We start from the raw sequence: 21,721 nt of genomic DNA, 5'->3' as shown, positions 1-21,721 counted from the left end.
AGTGGGATGTATATACGATGAAAATAGATAAACTATAGTTTTAAAAACTTGTACAATAACCTTGCGATTAACATTATTAGAAAAATCATTTTTTCAGCCGGCCAAAAGTTATTTTTCTATGCGGGGGAACGGTCCGCCTGTATACAAACGCCTATTTTCGCAAGCGGCCCAGTCACCCGCCCGTGAAAATCCTCTGGCCGGATCTGGGAGGGGAGGGGAGCCGCGCTGGGTGCCGCCGCCTCCGCCCTCCTCCGGCCTCCCTTCGGCCGGATCTGGGAGGGGAGGGGAGGGAAGCAGCGCCGTGTGCCACCACCGCCGCCCCGCGCGTCGTCGTCGCCGACCCCGCGTGTCGCCGTGGCCGTCCCCGTGCCTTGCCGCCCCCGCACGCGCGTCGCCATCGCCGTGGCCGTCCCCGCCGAACGCCCACGGCCGCTGAGGGGGAGGGAGAGGAGAGCTGAGGGCTGCTGAGGGAGAGGAGATGTGAGGGAGAAGAGAAGAGATAAGACTTAGAAAAAAAATTGAGCGATTTGGCGTCTATTTATATGCTACATCAATTTTAGCAGGCGAACCCTGCAGATATAAAGGGTTCTTTTACATACGCACTGCTTAGGTGGTCCGTTTGCAAAAATAGATTTTCGTAGGTGGACAACCATCTCACCCCACGGTTGTTATTTTCGTAAGCGGTCATTTAGTTTCGAGAGGTCTACCCGCCTTCAAAAATAAAATGCCATCGTCGGGAAAATTGGTCCTAGTAGCGTAATTTTCCCTCACTGGATCAGAGTAAGTGCACCAGAGGCTCACAACTTGCATTCAAGAGGGCCACTTGTCAATTTCTTTCCCAGTTTTACTGTGGGACAGCGGTAACCACGTGATACGTTTCCACGAGTGCAAACTGCAAACTCAATTTTGCCAATTCATGGAGGTTTAATATTTTTCTTCGTCGGTTCTCTAAAACTCTCACCACTGGTCTTAACAAGTTGAATAATAAATTTTACAAATATTTTGGCCCAAAGTTTCACGATGAATTAGGATTAACCAATGTTTTCATCTGTTACACTAGTTTGTATTGTACTAGGATTTGAGGATACCTGCAGGAGAATATGTTATATGTAACGTGAGAACTCGTAAGGGTTACACAGAGATGCACATAAAAAAGGCAAAACACTAGTATGGGCTTGTTTGGTAACTTGAGGGAAGGGGATTTGGAGTTTACACGAGGAATTGATTATGAGATTAAGATGGTAATTTGATTTTTAATCCCAATATCTTGTTTGGTAGAGGTGATGGAAATTGATAGGGAGTTTAGTTGGAGATTAGATCATTAATAAAAACGGATGGCTGAGATTTGCTTAGACAAAGTAGAGGAGGAATTCCCTCCCAATTACCTGCCCCTACCTAAGTATTGAAAAGGAGGAAGTTCCTTCCTCAATTCCTTATCCCCATCACACAAAATTGCCATGTCTCCCAGCCAAACAAAACACTTAATAGTCTCATCCCTCTAAACTCCCAATCCCTTCTAATAACTCTCACCAACTAAATAGTCCGTATAAGTTTTCTTCGTTAGTTTTAGTGTGAGTAGTATCTAATCAACTAGCTCCATTTATCTTTTTTTTTCCGCCCTTTGTACAGATAATTTGCACCTTTTTTAAAACATGTTCACATCAACATATTGTGTGATCCGCTAAAAAAATGTTTTTGTGATTTGGGAAAAAACCATTTGATGGGATTATCTAAAGGTACTTATCTTAAGGAAAAAAATTACAAATATACTTATTTTTTCAATAATTTATGTTTATAAACATGAAGGGAAGGATTTACAAAAATATACCCGTTCCGCGGGGTGAAAACGCGGGACCACAACGGTCCCGCAGCTCTGAAACGCGGGACCGATGGTCCTGCCGCACGACGGTCCCGCAGCTATAAAACACGAGACCAAAACGCGGCACCACGATAGTAGCCATTTTATCAATGTGATTGATTGGTACTATTGAGACACTGTTTGGCACTGTTTTGCACTGTTCATAGGACGGTTCCACGTAATAGAACCGTGGGAATGTCTCGTGAATAGTGGTAAACAGTGTCAAACAGTGCCGAACGCATAATAAAGTTGCTACTGCCGCAGTGCCTCATTTTGGTCGCGCGGGACCGTGACTGTCCCGTGTCTTGGAGCGGCGGGACCGTCGTGGTGCCACGCAACCATCTCGCGAGACTAACGGTCCCGCGTTTTGGTGCTGCGGGACCATTATGGGACGGATATATTTTTTCAATTATTTCTTATGCAAGTATATAAACGTAAATTATTAAAAAAGTAAGTATATTTGCAATTTTTTTCTTACCATGACACACTAAAAAACGAATTCAAAAGGCAAAACAAAGCGTATGTGTAAGCCGCGGACGTACTCCTTGGATGTTCTCCTATTTGGACTCGGCCTATTTAAAAACAGGAATAAGTCCACATTGACTCCCTCAAATATATGTCCAATCTAATTTATATCCCTCAATCGTAATACCAGATTTCTTAAATCCTCAACTATTGAGAGTGGTTTTCGCTGACGTGGCTTGTTCACCTAGTTCAATTGCTAAGTCATCATTTGAGGGCCCACATGTCATCCTCACTCTATATCTCTTCTTCCTCCTCCCTCTCACTCCCCCTTATCTCTTACTCTCCCCTTCCGTTCCCCTTATGCACAGCATGCTTCTGGTTCACTCTCCACCTCCTCTCCTTTTCGTCCATGCTGCTAATTTCCTCAGTCCGTCATGCGCACGCCGCGCTCGCCAACCATGACGAGCACGAGCTCAATTTCGAGGAGACTCGTCGAATTCCACCGCTGCTTCCTCCCTTCCCACGAACGAGCAAGTGCGCTCGAGCTCGACGGAGTTCGTCAACCACTGCCTCCACCGAAGGGAGCTCAAGGCTCACCACTGCTGAAGGGGAAGAGAGAGGAGAGATGTGGGGGAGAGAGAGCAAAGGAGGAAGGATGGAGAATGAGCATGACACGTTGGTCTCACAAAAAAAACTCCAACTTTCTTACTGACTCAGCGTTTTTGACCGTGCCACATCATCCAAAACCACCCTTAATACTATCTTAGGAGTCAATCTATACTGGTTTTATCAATTTGGGAAGTCGTTTATCCGGTTTTGTCATTGAGGGATATGAATCACATCCAGTCTATATTTAAGGGAGTCAAAGTGGACCTATTCCTTTAAAAAAGGAAAAGGAGATAGGCTAAGCTCGAATGAAAATTACTGTATGCCCAAAAATGGAAATTTGGCTGATCGCGTAAGCGAGTGGCACGCTACCGCTCGCGCAATGGTCTTCTCGGTAGACAACAGCCAATAGCTTGGCAGGGATTTTGTGTTAGATTCCTCTGCTTGGATATGCGAACTTCTGGGCCGAATTTACCTACATATTTGGGTCAAACATTCAATCAATTTTGGGCCACATTTACGAGTAACTTTGGGCCAAAATTACATGCACACATGGGCAGGATGACAGCTGCAAAACGTATGGATGAATTCCATGCATCAAACTATTGACTATGAGAGGTAACAAGTCCCTCTCAAAAAGAAAGAGAGAGAGGAAACAAGTAATTTACTTTAATTTATTTTGTTTAGATAGATAATAGATATTTTATTAAGAAAAAAAATTAAATCCGAGCAAAAGGGTATGAACGAAAAGTATCCCAGATTAGGGACCAACACCGGAGGAGTCGCCAGTGAAAGCCTCCATGGCTGAGTTCCTTCGTGACTAAAACATCTAGAACATGCGGTTTTCTTGAAAGAACAAGAAAACAAAAAGGAAAACAACGATGAGTGACTCGACTATGATAGTCCCGTTTCTCCTCGCCGGCCTCCGTTGAGGCGCTTGAGGCAGTGAAGAAGGGCGAAACTGTAGGATCGAAATACAAAAACCAAGCTTATTAAAGGAGGGTGAATGGTAGGAACACCAAAAACCAAAACTTTTGGAGGAATTAAAAGTTATATCAAATCCGATGAAGTTCAGTCTGATCGCAATGTGTCTGACCGCCTTATTGCCTGGTCTGACCGGTGTTGTCATGCTGTCTGCTTGTCACTATAGCCTCCTAAAGTCATTGGTCCAATCGCCTTGAGGCCGCTGGTCTGACTGAACCAAAACCTCTAGCCTGACCGCCTGTGCCTTGCCGTTCTAACCACCGAGATAGGAAAAAACACAAATCAAACTCTGAAAGTAGATCAACTTGATTGTTTCTAACTGTATTTACAAAGCACAACAGTAGCATTTAATTCTCTCTCAACTTTTGACTAAACTCGTAATCCAGGCTAATCAGTAACTTTTCTCTCAACTTTCCTTACACACAATCGATACTGAGAGAACTTGACCACTCTTCTATTTATACCAGAGTTGGCTGCCCAAAAGCCATGAATATGTCATAATCCACTAGGAAATCTTCTATCGAACTCATCAAACTCCAAACATACCATATCCTTTCAAATTCAATTCCGCATCCCATACACACACAATCTCCTTTTGTATGTTGTATGAAATCTTCACCACCACGTGCATTGTTCTTTAATTAGCCTAAGTATCCCGCTTGATCTCCTGTTCGTCCGGACATCATATTCTCCCAAATTGACTCCCGATTCAGCACCGACAATGCTCTCCCGGAGCATCAAGATACACCTACACATTAATAAACAACAAACGTATCATATCCGAGCACAAGTTCTTCTACCTCTTAACTCTAAATCAGCACAAACCAGTATTACATACACATAGTAATCATCTAGCTAGTAGTCATAAACATGAGGTAATCACGAGTAAATAAATAACCAGAAATCGAAACCGACACAATTTCAACCGGTTAGACCGTCGGGTTGGCTAGTCTAACCGCCACCACAACTCTGATCAGACCGGCGCACTATGTCTGCTTTGATCAGCTCCATCAAGCCGAAACCTGTTCATCATCAGAAATACTATTCATCGTAACCACCCGGTTTGACCAGTGCACACCCCCCGGTCAGATCGGCCTTAGAACAAAACTACTTTATCAAATATTACCAAATAAAAACCAATTATTTCATAAGATAATTATTTATCACAGAATAATAATCAAAACATATTTTGATTTCACAGAAATTGGGGGAGAGAAGAGACTTGGTGGACTCACTGGAAGGGCAGAGAGAGAACGACAGAGAAAGAGAAGGTCCAAAATAGTCTCTAGCATGTGGACTTGATAACAAACTGAATGACCCAAGTCAGTAGTATCAGGTGGGTGTGGGTTCCCCAGATTAATTTTGGGGCTATCGTCGAGTAAAGACTGATCGATTTCAAGGCAACTGCAGGCAATAGCGACACTTTACATCATATTCAGTGAGGATAGACTTCCTGTACATCCAATATCTCTAATTGAACATTTTCCATTCGTGATTAATGGAGAACATTTAGATGAAAGTGACGAAAATGTGATGAAGAAAACTCGGTTAATTCGCAGGCATCAGCATTTGGCTCCGTTATATTTCTCCCTAGCTACATGCAACGGACAAAGCTCACAACTAAGGATATGACAGCGCCCAGTCCGGCTTCAAGAACTCATGAATGACTTTCCTGATCACTTAATAGAGTTTACCTCAAGGATATGCATTAAAAAAAGTTTGATTGAAAACTGTTTATAACTAAAATTATCACAGATCGTTCTATTTGTACAACCAAAGTCATACTTTCCCTTATGCAATATTCCACGTTTGCTAGCACCAGGAAATGCTACCTATGTTCCATCAGGAAATAAAGTACCATTCTAACTGAAGAGCAAGAATGAAGCTCAGTCATGAGAAGTTCCCTGTGCCATTGTAAATTTCACCCAATATATTAATAGTAACTTCAGAAGATGTTTATGTTTTCTATGGATTTTATGAAACAGTTTATTGATATAAGATAATGTTCAAAATGACATTATGAGATTCACCAACATATCAATTGCAGTATTTGAAGAGCCTCCTTTCTCAATACAGGTCGTCGCTTTGTTCTTCAGATCCTTTGCCCTGTGCCTCATCTCCTTGCCTTCTTCACTGCACAGTAACCTTCTTACAGCCCTCTCAATCATTCTCCTCTCCAGTTTTCCCTCTAGCTCGAACCCTATCTTCCATACCTCTTGGACATACCTAGCATTAATCATTTGGTCCGCAAACTGAGGCCTACAGATCATCGGAACACCATCACATATACTTTCTAGGGTTGAGTTCCACCCATTGTGCGTCCAGAAACCACCAACCGCTCGGTGCTTCAGCACATCTTGTTGTGGGGCCCAGGAAACCACCATACCCCTGCCACGTGTCGCCTCCTCAAAGCCATCTGGAAGGCATGTTTGCTCTGATCCCTGGACCGAGTTAGGCCTGATCACCCAAAGAAACGGAATTTCGCTATCGACCAATCCCCACGCTGTCTCCAAAAGCTCTTGAGAGTCCATAGATGCCAAGCTCCCAAAGCTCACATAAAGAACAGACTCTGCCTCCTGCTTGTCTAACCATTCCAAACAGCTTTGATCTTGAGTTAGCAAGCTGCTCTCTTGGCCTATGGAGATCTTGTGAAGTGGACCGATCGCGTAAACCGGAACACTTAGGCCATTGGCGATCTTTCGGAGGTCAGAATTCTCAAGGTCATCGAAGGTATTGAGAATGACACCTGAAGAACACCGTGCCGAGTCCAATAGACGTTCTAAGCAGGTAGCCATTGTACCATGTGTGGTGGTTGCTGAGAACATCATATCTCGCAGACGAAGTGGTGGAAGCTCATCCAATGGCATGTCCAGTTGCAGCTGATCTGGAATTTTATGGAAATGAATTGAGATCAGTCATTGGATGCAATTATATGCGAATGCATGGATGATGGATCAGCTGAGTGCATATATATTTTTTGTAGCTATAGAGGACAGAAGTAACTAAAGATGCATGTATTTAGAAATTTTGTTTCCTTTATTTTTTGACAACAAAATTAAATAAGCCTCTCAGGATGCTTCCAAATTGTAAACCATCATGAGGTAACTAGTTATATACTTTGCATTTTGCCGTGGGATATGTGGATAAATACATATTATACATTATAAAAACGATATATGTATATGTTTAAATAATATTAAAATGATGTGGAGATAATGATTTGATATTAAGTTCTAAAAATACAACAAAATTGTAAAAGATATGTCATGTTTGTATAATATTTAAAATACTCTAAATAATAATTGCTACTTGGTGATGATGTGGCACGCTTGTACGTGATTTTAAATACTTTAGATAATACTAATTGCTAGTGGGTGATAATGTGGCACACTTAAATGTTGAGATTAAGTAGACTGAGTATCAACTAGATTCGATAAGCCTAGCTACTTATGCCTCGCTAGGGTTTGATTTACACGTTGATTTTCAGAAGGAAAAAGGTTAACCGTATGTCTCAGACTTGAAAATAGTGGCCAAATTTCGGGCTCAACTTTACTTTAATTTATGTACAACCCGTATATAATTATATATACTATCCCTATCAATGTCATATCTATTTTCCATGGCTCTTCTTACTTGGTCTTAGTTTTAAAGGAGGGAGTTGGCGGTGATGGTACATTTATAGGTGATGAATTGGTCTCCTACATAGCGTAAATATAAATATTATAATTTGTACATAAATAATTATTTGTTGCATTTGATATTTATAGATTTAGTACATTTAGATGGGAGCCATTGCAACGTGCGGATATGATTCCAGTCATTTAAAATTATGCAATTTGACATATTCAATTTTGGAATTTGAAAATATTACGAATTAACTTCCTATACATTTGCTTCTGAGGACAGTGAGAAAAGACAAACAAAATAAACAACCCTAGCTTTGCATATCTCTTATCTATACTTTCTATAAGTTATAGCCCACTAACTCTAAAGCTTAACATGCAACCATACCACATCATCACCCACTAACCATAATTACATATTCAACCTCATGCAAGCATGCAAGAGCATCTACAATCTATTTAATTATACAAATTAACATGCAAGCATATTCAATCATTACCTCTCACATCATTTCCACAATAGTTTTACAAATTTCTCTATCATTTTTATAATATTTAACTTTCTATAAAGCTATAACCCACTAACTCTAAAGTTTAACATGCAACCATGCCACATCATCACCCACTAACAATAATTACATATTCGACCTCATGGAAGCATGCAAGAGCATCTACAATCTATTTAATTCTACAAATTAACATGCACATATTCAATCATTACCTCTCACATCATTTCCACAATAGTTTTACAAATTTCTCTATCTTTTTTATAATATTTAACTTTCTATAAAGTTATAGCCACTAACTCTAAAGTTTAACATGCAACCATGCCACATCATCACCCACTAACAATAATTACGTATTCAACCTCATGCAAGCATGCAAGAGCATCTACAATCTATTTAATTCTACAAATTAACATGCAAGCATATTCAATCATTACCTCACATCATTTCCACAATAGTTTTACAAATTTCTTTATCATTTTTATAATATTTAATATATACTTATCAATATGTTTTACATTAAAGTGTAAATTTGATAAATATTGATAAGCCCTTAGATTTGATTTTTTTTTCTTTTTACTCCTAGCTGAATTGTAAAAAAAAATAACATTAAAATTACTTAGTAATTCTCACAGCAAAGTGCAGGGAATACCTTAGTTCTAATATTGTGCCTTGCCAATATAATTGATATAATTCACTCACGTGTGACTACTACTACTATATTAGAAAAGGAATAATTCGATTTCATGAAAATAGTTCTATCGCTTAGGATTAGATTTGATTAAACTTCTAAAACATTATTAAATATTTGTGATAGGAGGGATATATATGTATATAGTACTTCGTAATAAGTTTTTTTTTTGCGGGGGTATATAGTAATAAGTTGACGCAAGGGCCCTGGTACTTTAATTGGTGATAGTAAACTTGCCAACAATTGGTGGGCCGTTCGAGCTTAATAATTACTAATTAGTGACGAGCTAATCACGGATCTGGGCTCGGATAAACCAGAATTAATTATCAAAATCGAAATCTCCGATGGCCCACTTGGCCGGCCGGGGTTGTATACCTCGCGACAGCGGCGGGAGGACGCCCTTGCCGCAGAGCTCCGGGAAGGCCATGTACGCCACGAGGCAGCACGCGCCGCCGGTGCGCAGCGCCAGCGTCCGCACGCCGCGCCGCTCCGCCACCTCCTGCACCCCGCGCAGGTTCGAGTCCACCACTAGGCACGTCGCCGCCGCCTCCTCCTCGTCGTCGGCGAGGAGCGCCTGGCGGAGGGCGTCGTCGAACGGCGCCCGGAGGAGCGCGTCGAGGCGCATCAGCGCGCCGGCGAAGTCGCTGCCGCTGCCGCCCGTGGGCATCAGCGCCGCCGCCTCCCCCGCCACTCCGGCCCCCACGGTCACGAAGCGGTAGTCCTCCTCCGCCGCCGACTGCTCGGCGGCGGCGGGCGCGTTGACGGGGGCGTGGAAGACGGTGACGGCGAGGCCGGGGCGGGAGCGGAGCACGTCGGCCAGCTGCAGCATCGGCGTGACGTGCCCCTGAAACGGAATCGGGAACATCAGCACCCTCCTCCGCCGCCGCCCCACGCCATCGCTCGCCGGAGAGATCGCCGCCATCTTTGATCTGATCAGATAAGCTAAGCTCTCGCTCCTTCTTGGATCAATCTTGATGATTATCTTCCTGTGTGGAACGATCAGTATGATTTGTGTTAATTAATTTATAAGAAGGTGGTGGTTAGGATGGATGAGGACGGAATTAAGGGGGAATATTGGAGTTATATTAGCAAGAGTGTGTAGATCGATCACATTGAATGGTAGGATCAATAGGTTGATGTCATGGGGGATTTGGGTTGTGGAGGTGGTTTGGTTTGGGAAATGCGTGATTTGCTTGGGCACAAGCCAATATGTGTGCATATCGTTAGGGGGTGATCCACGGCAGACAGACAGGTGGAGGAGGTGAATGACTTTTGTGACTGCTGCTGCGGCGAAAGCTGGGGCTAGCTGCCATTTCCATGTCGATCTGTTGTAATGATTGTTGTGTGTGATGGCAGGCACGACGACAGCTTCGCGTGCATGCACTGCATGACTCCTGTAGGTAGGCCTGCGCAGGTACTTACCTATCTTGTGCATGTATAGGGTGTGTGCCTATTTTCTTGTGGTGCTACGCAACGCACGTACTCCCTCCGTCAAAAAAAAAAAAAAGACAAACTCTGGTTTTCGTGCCCAACGTTTGACAAACCTTGGGTCTTATTTAAAAAAATTATGAAAAAAATTAAAAAGACAAGTCACGCAACAACAATGAAAATACGAATTATAAAAAAATTTCATATAAGACGGACAATCAAAATTGGACACGATAACTCAGGGTTTGTTTTTTTTTGGGACGGATGGAGTAACCACGTCACTACTAGCTTTTGAATGCTTGATCGTGTTGTACCGTGGCATATACGAAAACGTATTTTATGCCCACGAGTTTTTTGCACACTCTTCATACACATTAATTAGTAAACGTCATAATTGTTTTTTTTAAAAAAACTTAGACATGTGCTCCTAATGATGAGTATTATACATATGTACAAAGTTTTTTATTCAAAGTTTTTTATTCAAAATTAATATTACAGCTTAGAAGAATTAAAAAAATCTAACAGTTTTAAGACTAAAAATCTATTAGAATTTTGTCTGTGTGGGTTGGGTTGGAACGCACGCTACCCGCTTCCATCCACAAACTTGGTTGAGATATATTTTAACTATAGTTCGTATGTTTCCACCACTTAGTATAAATTCAGACACTCATATAAAGCTATATTTGATCTAAAGCAGAGTAAAGCAGTTAAGTTTCACTCCTATTTTGTTTTAGTTCATCTTGACTCCGTGAATCCACATTGGTAGTTAGAAGGGCAATATAACTCTTTTTTTTAAAATGAGAGGGCCCCTTGCCTCTTAGACTGGGGTGAGAATGGCCCTTTTTTTAATGAACCCTACAGTTTTCAATGGAGTAATCAGGGCATCCATAATGTACTTCAAAAACAGTCCATAGTCAATAAAATAATACATTCAGCTACCTAACCACACAGTGGAAGTAGTTCATAGGAGAGAAATAGCAAAAGTCATCCATAAGCATATGTGCTGCCCATATAGAATAAAATATGTCATTTGTCTCTATTTCCTCTCTCCTCCTCCTACTACTTACTAACTATATACATTGTGAATGTTGCAATAGTTAAAGTCCACAAATATGAGTCCCATCTATATGGACTACTTTAACTATATATATATATTAGTGTTGCCCTTATTTCCAAAACATAAACTACTCCGCTTGGTTTGCTTGCTTGCTTTAATCCTGTGCATACACCATATCGAATTAACTTGAGAATAATATGGGACTCTTATGGACGAAGAACCACGATGAAAAATGGAGAGCCACAGTCAATCCAAATGAACCACGACGACGTGTTAATTAGTAGAACTTAGAACGGCACCCGATGAAAACTTGGATCAATAATACAGTACTCCCTCTGTCCAACATTATAAGGGATTTTGAGTTTTTTTATTGACTACTCGTCTTATTCAGATTTTTTTTGCAAATATAAAAGACGAAAAGTTATGTTTAAAGTAGTGTAGATAATAAAGTAAGTCACAAGTAAAATAAATAATAATTTCAAAAAATTTTAAATAAAACGAATGGTCAAACGTTGCAAGCAAAAATTTAAAATCCCTTATATTATAGGACGGAGGGAGTATCTTGGATCGTACGTCTTACACATGATGACAAGACGTTGATGGCGTATTGATCGGTCGTCTCGAATTTAAGATCGAGTTAACTGCGGATGCAAATTTGTCACATCGTGTCGTGTTCAACTATACATATTCGTCAGTGTCACTAGGATTGCGCTGCACAGACTGTAAAGGAAACCTGTGGCATACTCCCCTCCGTAAAAAAAAAAAGAAAAAAAAAGAAAAGACAAACCCTGACTTCCGTGTCTAATGTTTGACCATCCGTCTTATTTGAATTATATAAAAATTAAAAAGACAAATCACGCATAAAATATTAATCATGTTTTATCATCTAACAACAATGAAAATACAAATTATAAAAAATTTTCATATAAAACGAACAGTTAAAGTTGGACAAATAAAACCCAGAGTTTGTCTTTTTTTTTTTAAGAACGGAGGGAGTATAGTACTATTTTTATGATACGTCATATTCTACGAGTTTAAGATGATGGGAGAGTATTTGCTGAGAAAACTGTACGTCGTTGCAAGCGTTTGTCATGCCTATCAGTATCACAGTATATATATGTGTGCGTATCATGCGTGCACCGTTGTGCTTGCATGCTTGCTTTCCGAGCAGCCTTTTTTTTCTTTTCCGGTGAATGGATCGATGGATTTACGTGTATGTTTTCTAAACTCTTAAACGACATAATTTTTTAAAAAACCTTTTATGTATTAATTTTTAAAATACTGTTTTAAACATATCCTTTTTAATTTATAACAGTTGATTAGTACCTCAAATAATTATTACAAATGCATTTTGCTATTCAGCTATTCATCCATTCATGGAAAACACACACAATAGCCAGTTAGGTACTTACGCGCTTTAGGGCATTTCTAACCCAAGACACTAAATATAGTTTCTATAAACTCCACGTTATTAAGAAACTAGTACTAAACACTACTCTTCCAATGCAAACACTACTATTCCATACTTAAATTTAATGCTACTTATCTCATATAATGTCTTGGATATTGTGTAGAAACCATGTCTCATGCAAGACATGGTTTCCTTCTCTTTCCTCATTTATTTACTTGCCACACCAATTTTTTATCCTAGGTGGCAGCTTATTTAATGCTATGGACACCATCCTAGTCATTGGATTGGGAATACCCTAGTGATCTGTTGTCGTATACACGCTGCTTATGAGTTATGACTGAATATTTTTTAGCGCGATTCTGCTGATTGTTTATTTCTTATTTTATTTTTTTTATACAAGTGCGAGCACACATTAATTATGGTAAACTCGTGGTGCATATACCAACTGGCAAGTAGTACAGTACAGTATTAAAGAAAATTCTAAATTAGTTGGAAGCATTCATTTGGATTGCATAAAAATGGCAATCTGTAATTGTTTTTGGATCCTTGCAACAATGAAAGATGTGTGGATGCTAACTTCCCGTTGTTGTTCGTGTCTTAGCTGGCCTCATGCATGTATCAATTGATTGGTGCATGCTTTCTTAGGGCCCATCTCCAATTGAGGAAATGAACTGGGCCTAGTTCATTTTGGGTAATTGGATGCCCATTTTGGTGGTAAGGATTTATAAGGACTATTTTGCATTCTCAAACTTTTTTTAACCAATCAACAAGCTACCAATTTCATTAAATATAGCATGAAAAAACTGTACAAAAGGAAAGTGTAAAAAAATGTACAAGTTAGTCCCCTAGGCCCAGGTAGCGGCTATGGTAGCCAAGCAGTGAGATTCCTAACCCCCGCTAGGGCTTATGTTTCGGCCTCCTCCTTTACCTTGTGTTAACGGCCAAATTTGGTAATCCAAGGATCGGAGGTGAGAAGAAACCAAGATGGAATTCAAGATAGAAATCGTCCCGGAAACAGAGTAAGGATCGGCTAAAGTCCGAATCGGCTACGACTAAGATCGGCAGAGTTCGAGTCGGACGAGTTTAGCCGGTTGAGCCGAATCCGACAATATGACACGGCATATGTTGTCGGTTTAGGTTGATGTGCTTCATGATGATTGCCACGTATGGATAGAGTCCTGAGAAGACAATTGTATCTATTAATTAGGATATTTTATGTAATTTCCTTAGAGCTATGTTTGGGCAAAAGTCTGCCGCAAAGACTTATAATATCTTAGAGTTTGTTAGAGATAAGAGTCATGTCCGATATGGACATATTCTTTAATTCTCGGGTATAAATAGACCCCGAGCCCCATGTAATAAAAATAACACACGTTCAATACAATCTCGGCGCATCGCCACCCTTTTTTACTTTCGTTTTGTTTCGATGAGTTCTTGCTTTCGGGTTGAGCTGCATCGATTTCGATCTTCAACAAGAGGTAAAACTTGTTATGGTGGCTTGTGTTCTCGGGATTAGTGCTTCCATCTTTATGATACTCTAATCTTGTTTATGTAATTCGTCGAGTTATCATATATTTTACATAATCTTCGACGATATCGTTATCTAACCTACAATCGGCTAACATCTGCTAATAGAAAGCAGCCAATTAGGTTAAATACCGATGTTGACTTAGATTATATAAGATATCCACCACTCTATGACACTTCCAACGGCTTGATTGTCTAGATATTATTTTTCTTTTCATACTTATAGCTGCATCAGCTGAGTTTGATCTTATGAGTCGTGATTAGAATCTCAATCTCTAGCCTGTCTTTGGTTGCCGATTAGGATAGTATCGGGGTTTCAGCCGATCTTATCTGATTTAACTACATTTATCTTGTATGCTTTATTGACATGTTAAATCTGCCCTTTATGTTAAGATCTTGTTGCATTTAAGTATATTAGGCTTTTTGTTTGATATATTCTACTTGCTTTAATATCTTAGTATATAGTAGTATCAGAGTATTAACCGATACATGCTAAATCTATTTGATCGGCTATGCTATGAATATATAGTCTTATTGTTAATATATATTTCGATTAAGTGATTTATACTGTCTCGGCATGGCGATCAATCTATCCCAATCACTTGATTTAAGTATATGTCGACATGAAGATTATATATTGTTAATATCTACAGTCGATCGAGTAGATTTAGTTCTTTCTTACTTATTAATGACCGCCGATCGATGCATATATGACATCGGCTCAAAGATAAATGATATGTCATCAGCATCTAGCCGATCGGCTATCGTTTATGGATTTAACCGCGGTTTCTTTGTCTTTGTTTCTTGTTGATTGTAGGATCAAATCAACTAGCACGCTAGCATATCCAAAGGCAAGTTTTGGACCTGCACTGGAGTTAAGCAGATCTCCCAGGCCTCGTGTTTACACATGTACACCTTGTTGACTAAGTGGGGCACGACAACTCTTTGTGTTGAAAGGTCCTTTAATTGGTTTCTTTCCTACCATATCTCCCAGAAGATTAGCAGTACTAAAGTGCGGACCGCTTGTTTTGACGCTCCTCTCGTGTTAGCAGTTACCTTCCACCATTCTTGCACTGGTGTGGTTGGTTCCTAGGGTTTAGCTGATCGCACAAATCATCCCTTCTGCTAGAGTCCTCCAAATTCTTTTTTTTTTATCTACATCTAACTAAGAGGTGGAGGGTTGTCTCTTGCATCTGACCATATAGGGGGCATATGGAGTTGTTTCATTATTCTCAACTTTCAGCAAATTCTGAATATATCCTTAAACTTCAAAACCAAACACTATTAATGCCTCAACTTTTCAAACAGATTATTTTGCATTCCTAGTTTGAACCAAATAAAGGTGGTTATAGCCTATTTTGCATCCTCTCTCTTCCATTATTCTTCTTCCTTTTCCCTACCACAACTAGGATACCACATAAGTGATATGTAGCCTAAAACCATCCTAGGTTAGGCCGAGAGATGCAAAGTAATATATTTGAAAAGTTGAGGAATGTTACTTTTAAAGTTTAGAGATCAACTTAAGATTATAAAAAATTTGGGAATGTAAACAGGACTTTTCACTAAGAATTTCTCCGTAGTACGTACAATCAGTTTACAATATCATTATGACATCTTAGTACGGTACTTGAGTTGGTTATCTCTCTATCCATGATTATGAACCATCTTATAAAATCTTATGAATTAAATGTCCTGTAGCAAATTTTACCTTTAGACTAAAGCTTCACTCAAGAAGGCAAATTTGTTGTCCTTTTTAACCACACATAAAACAAAAACACACATTAGCTTATGATTAATTAAGTACTACTTCCATCCTAGAAGAAGTTTAGAGTTGGACATAGTTATTAAGAAAGTAGGCAGAATTAAATAGTGGGAGGTTGTGATTGGTTGAGAGGTGGAGTTATTAAGAAAGTAGGCAGAATTAAATAGTGGGAGGTTGTGATTGGTTGAGAGGTGGAGGTAAGTGGGAAAAAAGGATGGTGGAGGATTGTGATTCGTAAAATCTATTTCGAGAGGCATCTCGATTTAGACTTAACGAGTAGTAGCGTTAGCGTTACAGACATGCATGCAAAGTAGTTTTTGCTGTTAGGTTGTGCATATTTTTTTTCTTCTTGTGAAATTTTCTCTTAAATTACTTATCCGATCTATAATCCGATTACACCGTTGTGTTCGTAACAATTAAATCTTTACAACAAGCTCTCACATGATTATATTTTGATGAAAAATCACAAATTACTTTTATGATATGTCTAAATTACTTTTAGATTTCACTAAGTTACTTCTTAGGCATACAAAAGTAAATTCAGTAAAGCCTAAAAATAATTTACATATATTATAGAAGTAACTTAGAACAAAACGAATGTAACTTAGAACAAAACGAATGTAACTTTGGCATGTCATTTGAAGTAAATTTGTTGTAGAGATAAAAACATGACTCTATCTATAAATTAAATTAATCAGCACAAATTATGGAATTAACTAAAAACAATAATAAAAGTAATCACCTCAGAGCATTATGAATGTATAGGAAGTATTTTAATCAAATCTAAAAAAGTAACTTATATATATGATAATTTGTTCAATGAAAAAGGAGTATTAATTAAAGTTACTTTCTTTTTTTATAAGTTACTTCTATAATATATGTAAATTACTTTTAATCTTTACTAAATTTACTTTTGTATGTCTAAGAAGTAACTCAGTGAAAACTAAAAGTAATTTAGACATATCATAAAAGTAATTTGTGATTTTTTTATCAAAATATAATCATGTGAGATCTTGATGTAAAGATTTAATTGTTACGAACACAACGGTGTAATCGGATCGTAGATTAAATGAGTAGTTTAAGAGAAAATTGTATTTGAAGTATAGGTGGATGGTGTCTCTTATAGATGAAGTAGTAGCTGGTTTATCTAACTAGCTGTGTAGTCACGTCCATTGTGATTGGTTGAGGAAAAAATATTGGTGGAGAAGTTGTTATATTTTGGGAAAAAATTGTGGGATTTAGGGAAAAATTTTAAGTGCTAAAAGTTGTTATATTTTAGGATGGAGGGAGTATTAAATATTAAAAAGTTGGAAAATGAATCTAATTTATTTTTTAGAAAGCTTCTATATAGATTTTTTTTTACAAAATACATCGTTTAGCAGTGCAGGAAGGGTGCTAAAAAAATTAGGAAGTTGTCATTTCGAGTTACTGAAAAGAACTCAGCTTAAACTCATCTTAGGTAACTGTGCATGATATCCCTGTACGTAGTAGTGGCAAAATCCTAATCTAAGTCTTGATCCCGAAACCTAGTTGGTTGCACATATTGTGTGAAATCAATACCAACTCTGAAATATATGAAAGAAATAATGCATTCACGAAGCTTTTTCAGGGACCATAGATACATTTCATAAGTTGATCATTTTCAATAATAGTTCTGATGAAGACATTCTCCACTATTACCTGCAGGCAAAGACGCAACAAGGGGCCAAGTGGTCCAGTTGTAGTCGGGCGGCGACCTTGTGAGCCTCTGAATAATCCCACCTTGCTTAGCTTGGGAGGAGGAAGCCACCTTAAAAGAGACAGCCACCCTTCCCCAATTGGACTAGTCTTTTAGGGAGATTGGATCTTTCCTCGAGTGGGTGTGCCTAAGAACTGTTGACTATTACCCGCTGGCAAAGACGCAACAAGGGGCCAAGTGGTCCATTCCCCGAGTGGGTGTGCCTAAGAACTGTTGGGGTCCAGACAACCTTAATTTGTTGGGCCTCGGCCAACCCTCCCGGGCCGGATCTTGGGTCCGGGCAACCTTTATTTGTTGGTGTCAGTGATATGGGCCTGGGGGGTTGATCGCCCCAAAGCCCTCGCCCGGCTGCCACGTGGCGGCTGTCTGAGGGCTTGAGCGGGCTGAAGCGCCGTCCGCTAGGCGCATTTATGGGTGGCGCCCCAACCGCCCCCGTCGCACCTAATACGGCGTGGCAGGTTGTGCGCCGCCCACTGATAGACGTGCACCCGGTGACCGCTTTTTGACCGGTCTGTGACCCGACGATGGATGGATGGGACAGGCGGCAGCGCACTCACATCCAACTTCGTGTCAGATGGCGTAGGGGCCAGTATGGCATGTCCCATCATGTGCAGGGAAAGGACGTGCAGGTCGCCACCTCCCATGCGCGTGTGCCCACGAAGTCACCAAGCATTTAATAGGGAATGACGGGGGATGTCCCCCGTGTTAGGCGAAAGACTTCAGTGGGGGGCCACCTAAGGGCGGCCGCATGGATCGCTTCCGGCCCAAGGCATGGGCGCTCTTTAATGTAGGCAATGTGGGCCCCTCTCCCGGGCGGAGAGGGTAGGGACAGTGCATGTGGTATCCCCTTCACCTAGAAAAGGAGTACCTCGTCCTGCGGGTAAAAGGGGACGACTCTTGATAAACCAGATTCTGGGTAGAGGCTGGCCAAGCCCTAGTTTGTGCGCCCAGGATCTGAACTCTCTGTAACCACGTGAAGATCATCACACACACAGGAGTAGGGTATTACGCTCAATAGCGGCCCGAACCTGTATAATCTCCCTCTCTCGTTTCCTCATCATCCACCTCGCAAGCTTGATTCCCACCGATACACCTCGCTCGCACAAGAATACGTTCCTAAGCATTGTACCCAGTCCCCTGGCTGAACTCAGAAAGAGGGGCCTCACAGCCTCCTGCTAGAGAGGATCACCCCTCGACAGTTGGGCCTCGGCCAACCCTACCTGGGCCGGATCATTATCATTAATGATGAGGACATCCTCCACTATTACCTGCTGGCAAAGATGCAACAAGGGGCCAAGTGGTCCAGTTGTAGTCGGGCGGCGACCGTGTGAGCCTATAAATAATCCCACCTTGCTTAGCTTCCCCTATTGGACTAGTCATTTAGGGAGATTGGGCCTTTCCCCGAGTGGGTGTGCCTAAGAACTGTTGGGGTCCGGGCAACCTTAATTTGTTGGGCCTCGGCCAACCCCACCTGGGCTGGATGCATCATTTGGTATCAGAGCTGAGCCCTTGTTTAAAGGGGTGAGAATGATGAGGACATCCTCCACTATTACCTGCTGGCAAAGACGCAACAAGGGGCCAAGTGGTCCAGTTGTAGTCGGGCGGCGACCGTGTGAGCCTCTGAATAATCCCACCTTGCTTAGCTTGGGAGGAGGGGCAACCGTGTGAGCCTTTGAATAATCCCACCTTGCTTAGCTTGGGAGGAGGAAGCCACCTTAAAAGGGAAAGGCATCATTCCCCTATTGGACTGTCTTTTAGGGAGATTAGGCATTTTCCCGAGTGAGTGTGCCTAAGAATTGTTGGGGTCCGGGTAACCTTAATTTGTTGGGCCTCGGCTAACCCCACCTAGGCCGGATGCATCAAGTTCTATGTAAGCAATTTTAATCAATTTGATTAAATGACCTACTGACCAAAGAGGGACCCATTGGTAAATATGGTGGAGACACCTAAGCACAATGGCAAAGCTAGGATTTAGAGATTGGGGGTGCTATCTACGAGATGTGGGAACTCACTTAATCGAGCATGATAATGATAGACCCGTTGGTAAAAAATGGTGGAGACACCTAAGCACAATGGCAAAGCCAGGATTTAGAGATTGGGGGTGCCATCTACGAGATTTGGGAACTCACTTTTGGTTCAATGAACAGTACTTTGAAGCGTTGATGCGTGGTTGGCAACTCGGCATCATGCATGTTACAGCGATTAGCTACAAGAGAGAACGAGAACCCATAGATCATGATTCGCCAATTTAAAATCCAGTAATATTTTTAATATATGGATGATTGAACAGTTTGTTCCATGTTTTTAATTGGAGTCTTGCAATCACTTCTGAAATGATGAATTAGTTAGCTAAGGTTGTGTTCGGCATTGCCTGTTCCCATCCTCGTTTTCCGCGCGCACTCTTCCCAAACTGCTAAACAGTGTATTTTTTAAAATATTTTCTATAGGAAAGTTGCTTTAAAAACTCATAGTAACCCATTTTTTAAGTTTATTTTAGTTAATACTTAATTAATCGTGCACTAATCCATCGCTCGGTTTTCCGTGCAGGAGGTGAGGGTTCCCAACCCTCACCCAATAACATAGCCTAAGTCATCTTAGAAGTCCTATATAGCTATGCAGTTGTTCTATATAGTTTGTCTCATCTACAACTAATGGTGTAATTAATGGCTAGATTATACGGGCTAATCACCCTTAGAAGAAGAGAGGGGAGGGGAGGTCGCATAAGGGTTGGGGAGGGGGGTGCTGGTCCTCCCCGGCCCTCACGGTGGCTTCGCCACTGCCTAAGCAAAGCATGGACATTAGCACATAACTCTAGAACAATAGTAGGAGATGATTCCTCCTACGAAATATAAAAGGGACTTGATAGAGAGGAAGAGAATAATGAAGAGTTATGTGTTTCGTACTACGTCTAATTCTCATAGTAAACAATTTCTAGATGATTTTTTATGCTCATGGGAGTGTAAATAATAAAATATTACTCCCTCCGTCTAAAAAACCTAACATATCACTACGATGGGACATAATCTAGTACAACGAATCTGGACAGACTATCTGTCTAGATACGTTATACTAGATTATATCATATCAAAGTACTAGTTGGGTTTTTTTAAGATGGAGGGAGTATTTGTAACTTGTTCCATCGCTTTCGCTAATTTTGGTTATGTAAATCGTTTTCGCTCTAAACATTCTGATAAAACCAAACGGTGGACCCCAAAAATATTAACTACTCAAAACCACCCTAAACTCTCAAAATATTTCTTGATAGAGGAACATCAAAATAGAAGAGATAAAGGACATCTACACTGATTGTAGCACAGCACAGCTAAGAGCAAGGTCAATAGTATAGCCCGCTGTTGGCTCCAAAAAATAGCCATGTCATCTATAGTAAGCAGTATAGCTAATGTCTACAATAGAAATACTATAACACAAATATTTTATTATTTCATGGGACCCACCATCTTCTCCTACCTCCCATTCTCTCTCTCTTTCTCCCATCCGTTGTTCCGTTCATGTCTTCTGTTCTTTGTTTGGTTCTTGAGCAACAGAGATGGCGGTCGGGGGAAAACAGTGGCGGCGGACGCAGGAGATGGCGGCGGCGGCCGTGCGGCGGGCGACGGAGACAGCGACGGCTGGGCCGCGCGGCGGAGGCAGAAGAGGGCGGCGGCCGTGCGGCGGGCGTCGGAGACGGTGGCGGCCGGGCCGAGCGGCGGAGGCGGAAGAGGGCGGCGGCCGTGCGGGCTGGCGTCGGAGACGGCGGCGGCCGTGCAGGCGAGGGGCGACGGGGCTGTGCAGTGGTGCAGGTGGAAAACGGCGGCGGCCGGGCCGCGCAGCGGAGGTGGAAGAGGACGGCGGGCATCGGAGATGGTGGCGGTTGGGCCGCAGGACGGAGGCGGCCGTGTAGGCGAGGGGCGACGGGGGCCGTGCGACAGATGTGGGAGACCGCAGCGGCCGTGCGTCAGCGCCGGCGAGGGTGGTGGTCCGGTGGCCGCGGGAGTTGGCGACGGAGGCAGGCAGCGCAAGCATCTAGGCGGGCCCCACGAACTCCTCGAGCGGCGCGTGCAGCCC

At 41.4% G+C, this 21,721-nt stretch overlaps 1 protein-coding gene across 1 annotated transcript; it reads right to left on the bottom strand.

Annotated features, from left to right (window-relative positions):
- Nucleotides 1-5,659: 5,659 nt before the first annotated feature.
- LOC127778790 (DIMBOA UDP-glucosyltransferase BX8-like) lies at nt 5,660-10,186 on the bottom strand. Its single transcript, XM_052305411.1, has 2 exons — nt 9,109-10,186; nt 5,660-6,797 (listed from the first exon to the last, which is right to left on the bottom strand). Exons 1-2 carry the CDS (start codon nt 9,653-9,655, stop codon nt 5,920-5,922), a joined length of 1,425 nt encoding a protein of 474 aa, XP_052161371.1. The 5' UTR covers nt 9,656-10,186; the 3' UTR covers nt 5,660-5,919.
- Between the last annotated feature and the right edge of the window lie 11,535 nt (nt 10,187-21,721).

The sequence above is a fragment of the Oryza glaberrima genome, chromosome 7, assembly GCF_000147395.1.
Source record: "Oryza glaberrima chromosome 7, OglaRS2, whole genome shotgun sequence".
Taxonomy (NCBI): domain Eukaryota; kingdom Viridiplantae; phylum Streptophyta; class Magnoliopsida; order Poales; family Poaceae; genus Oryza; species Oryza glaberrima.
The sequence above is the reverse complement of the archived record's forward strand: the minus strand, read 5'-3'. Positions and strand labels throughout refer to the sequence as shown.

What these genes read in the sequence shown, in the direction of transcription:
- LOC127778790 (XM_052305411.1), bottom strand. Translation starts at nt 9,655, where the DNA reads ATGGCGGCGATCTCTCCGGCGAGCGATGGCGTGGGGCGGCGGCGGAGG. An exon ending in CCTCCCGCCGCTGTCGCGAG is followed by an intron (nt 6,798 to 9,108) that starts GTATACAACCCC and finishes ATAAAATTCCAG; the next exon opens with ATCAGCTGCAACTGGACATG.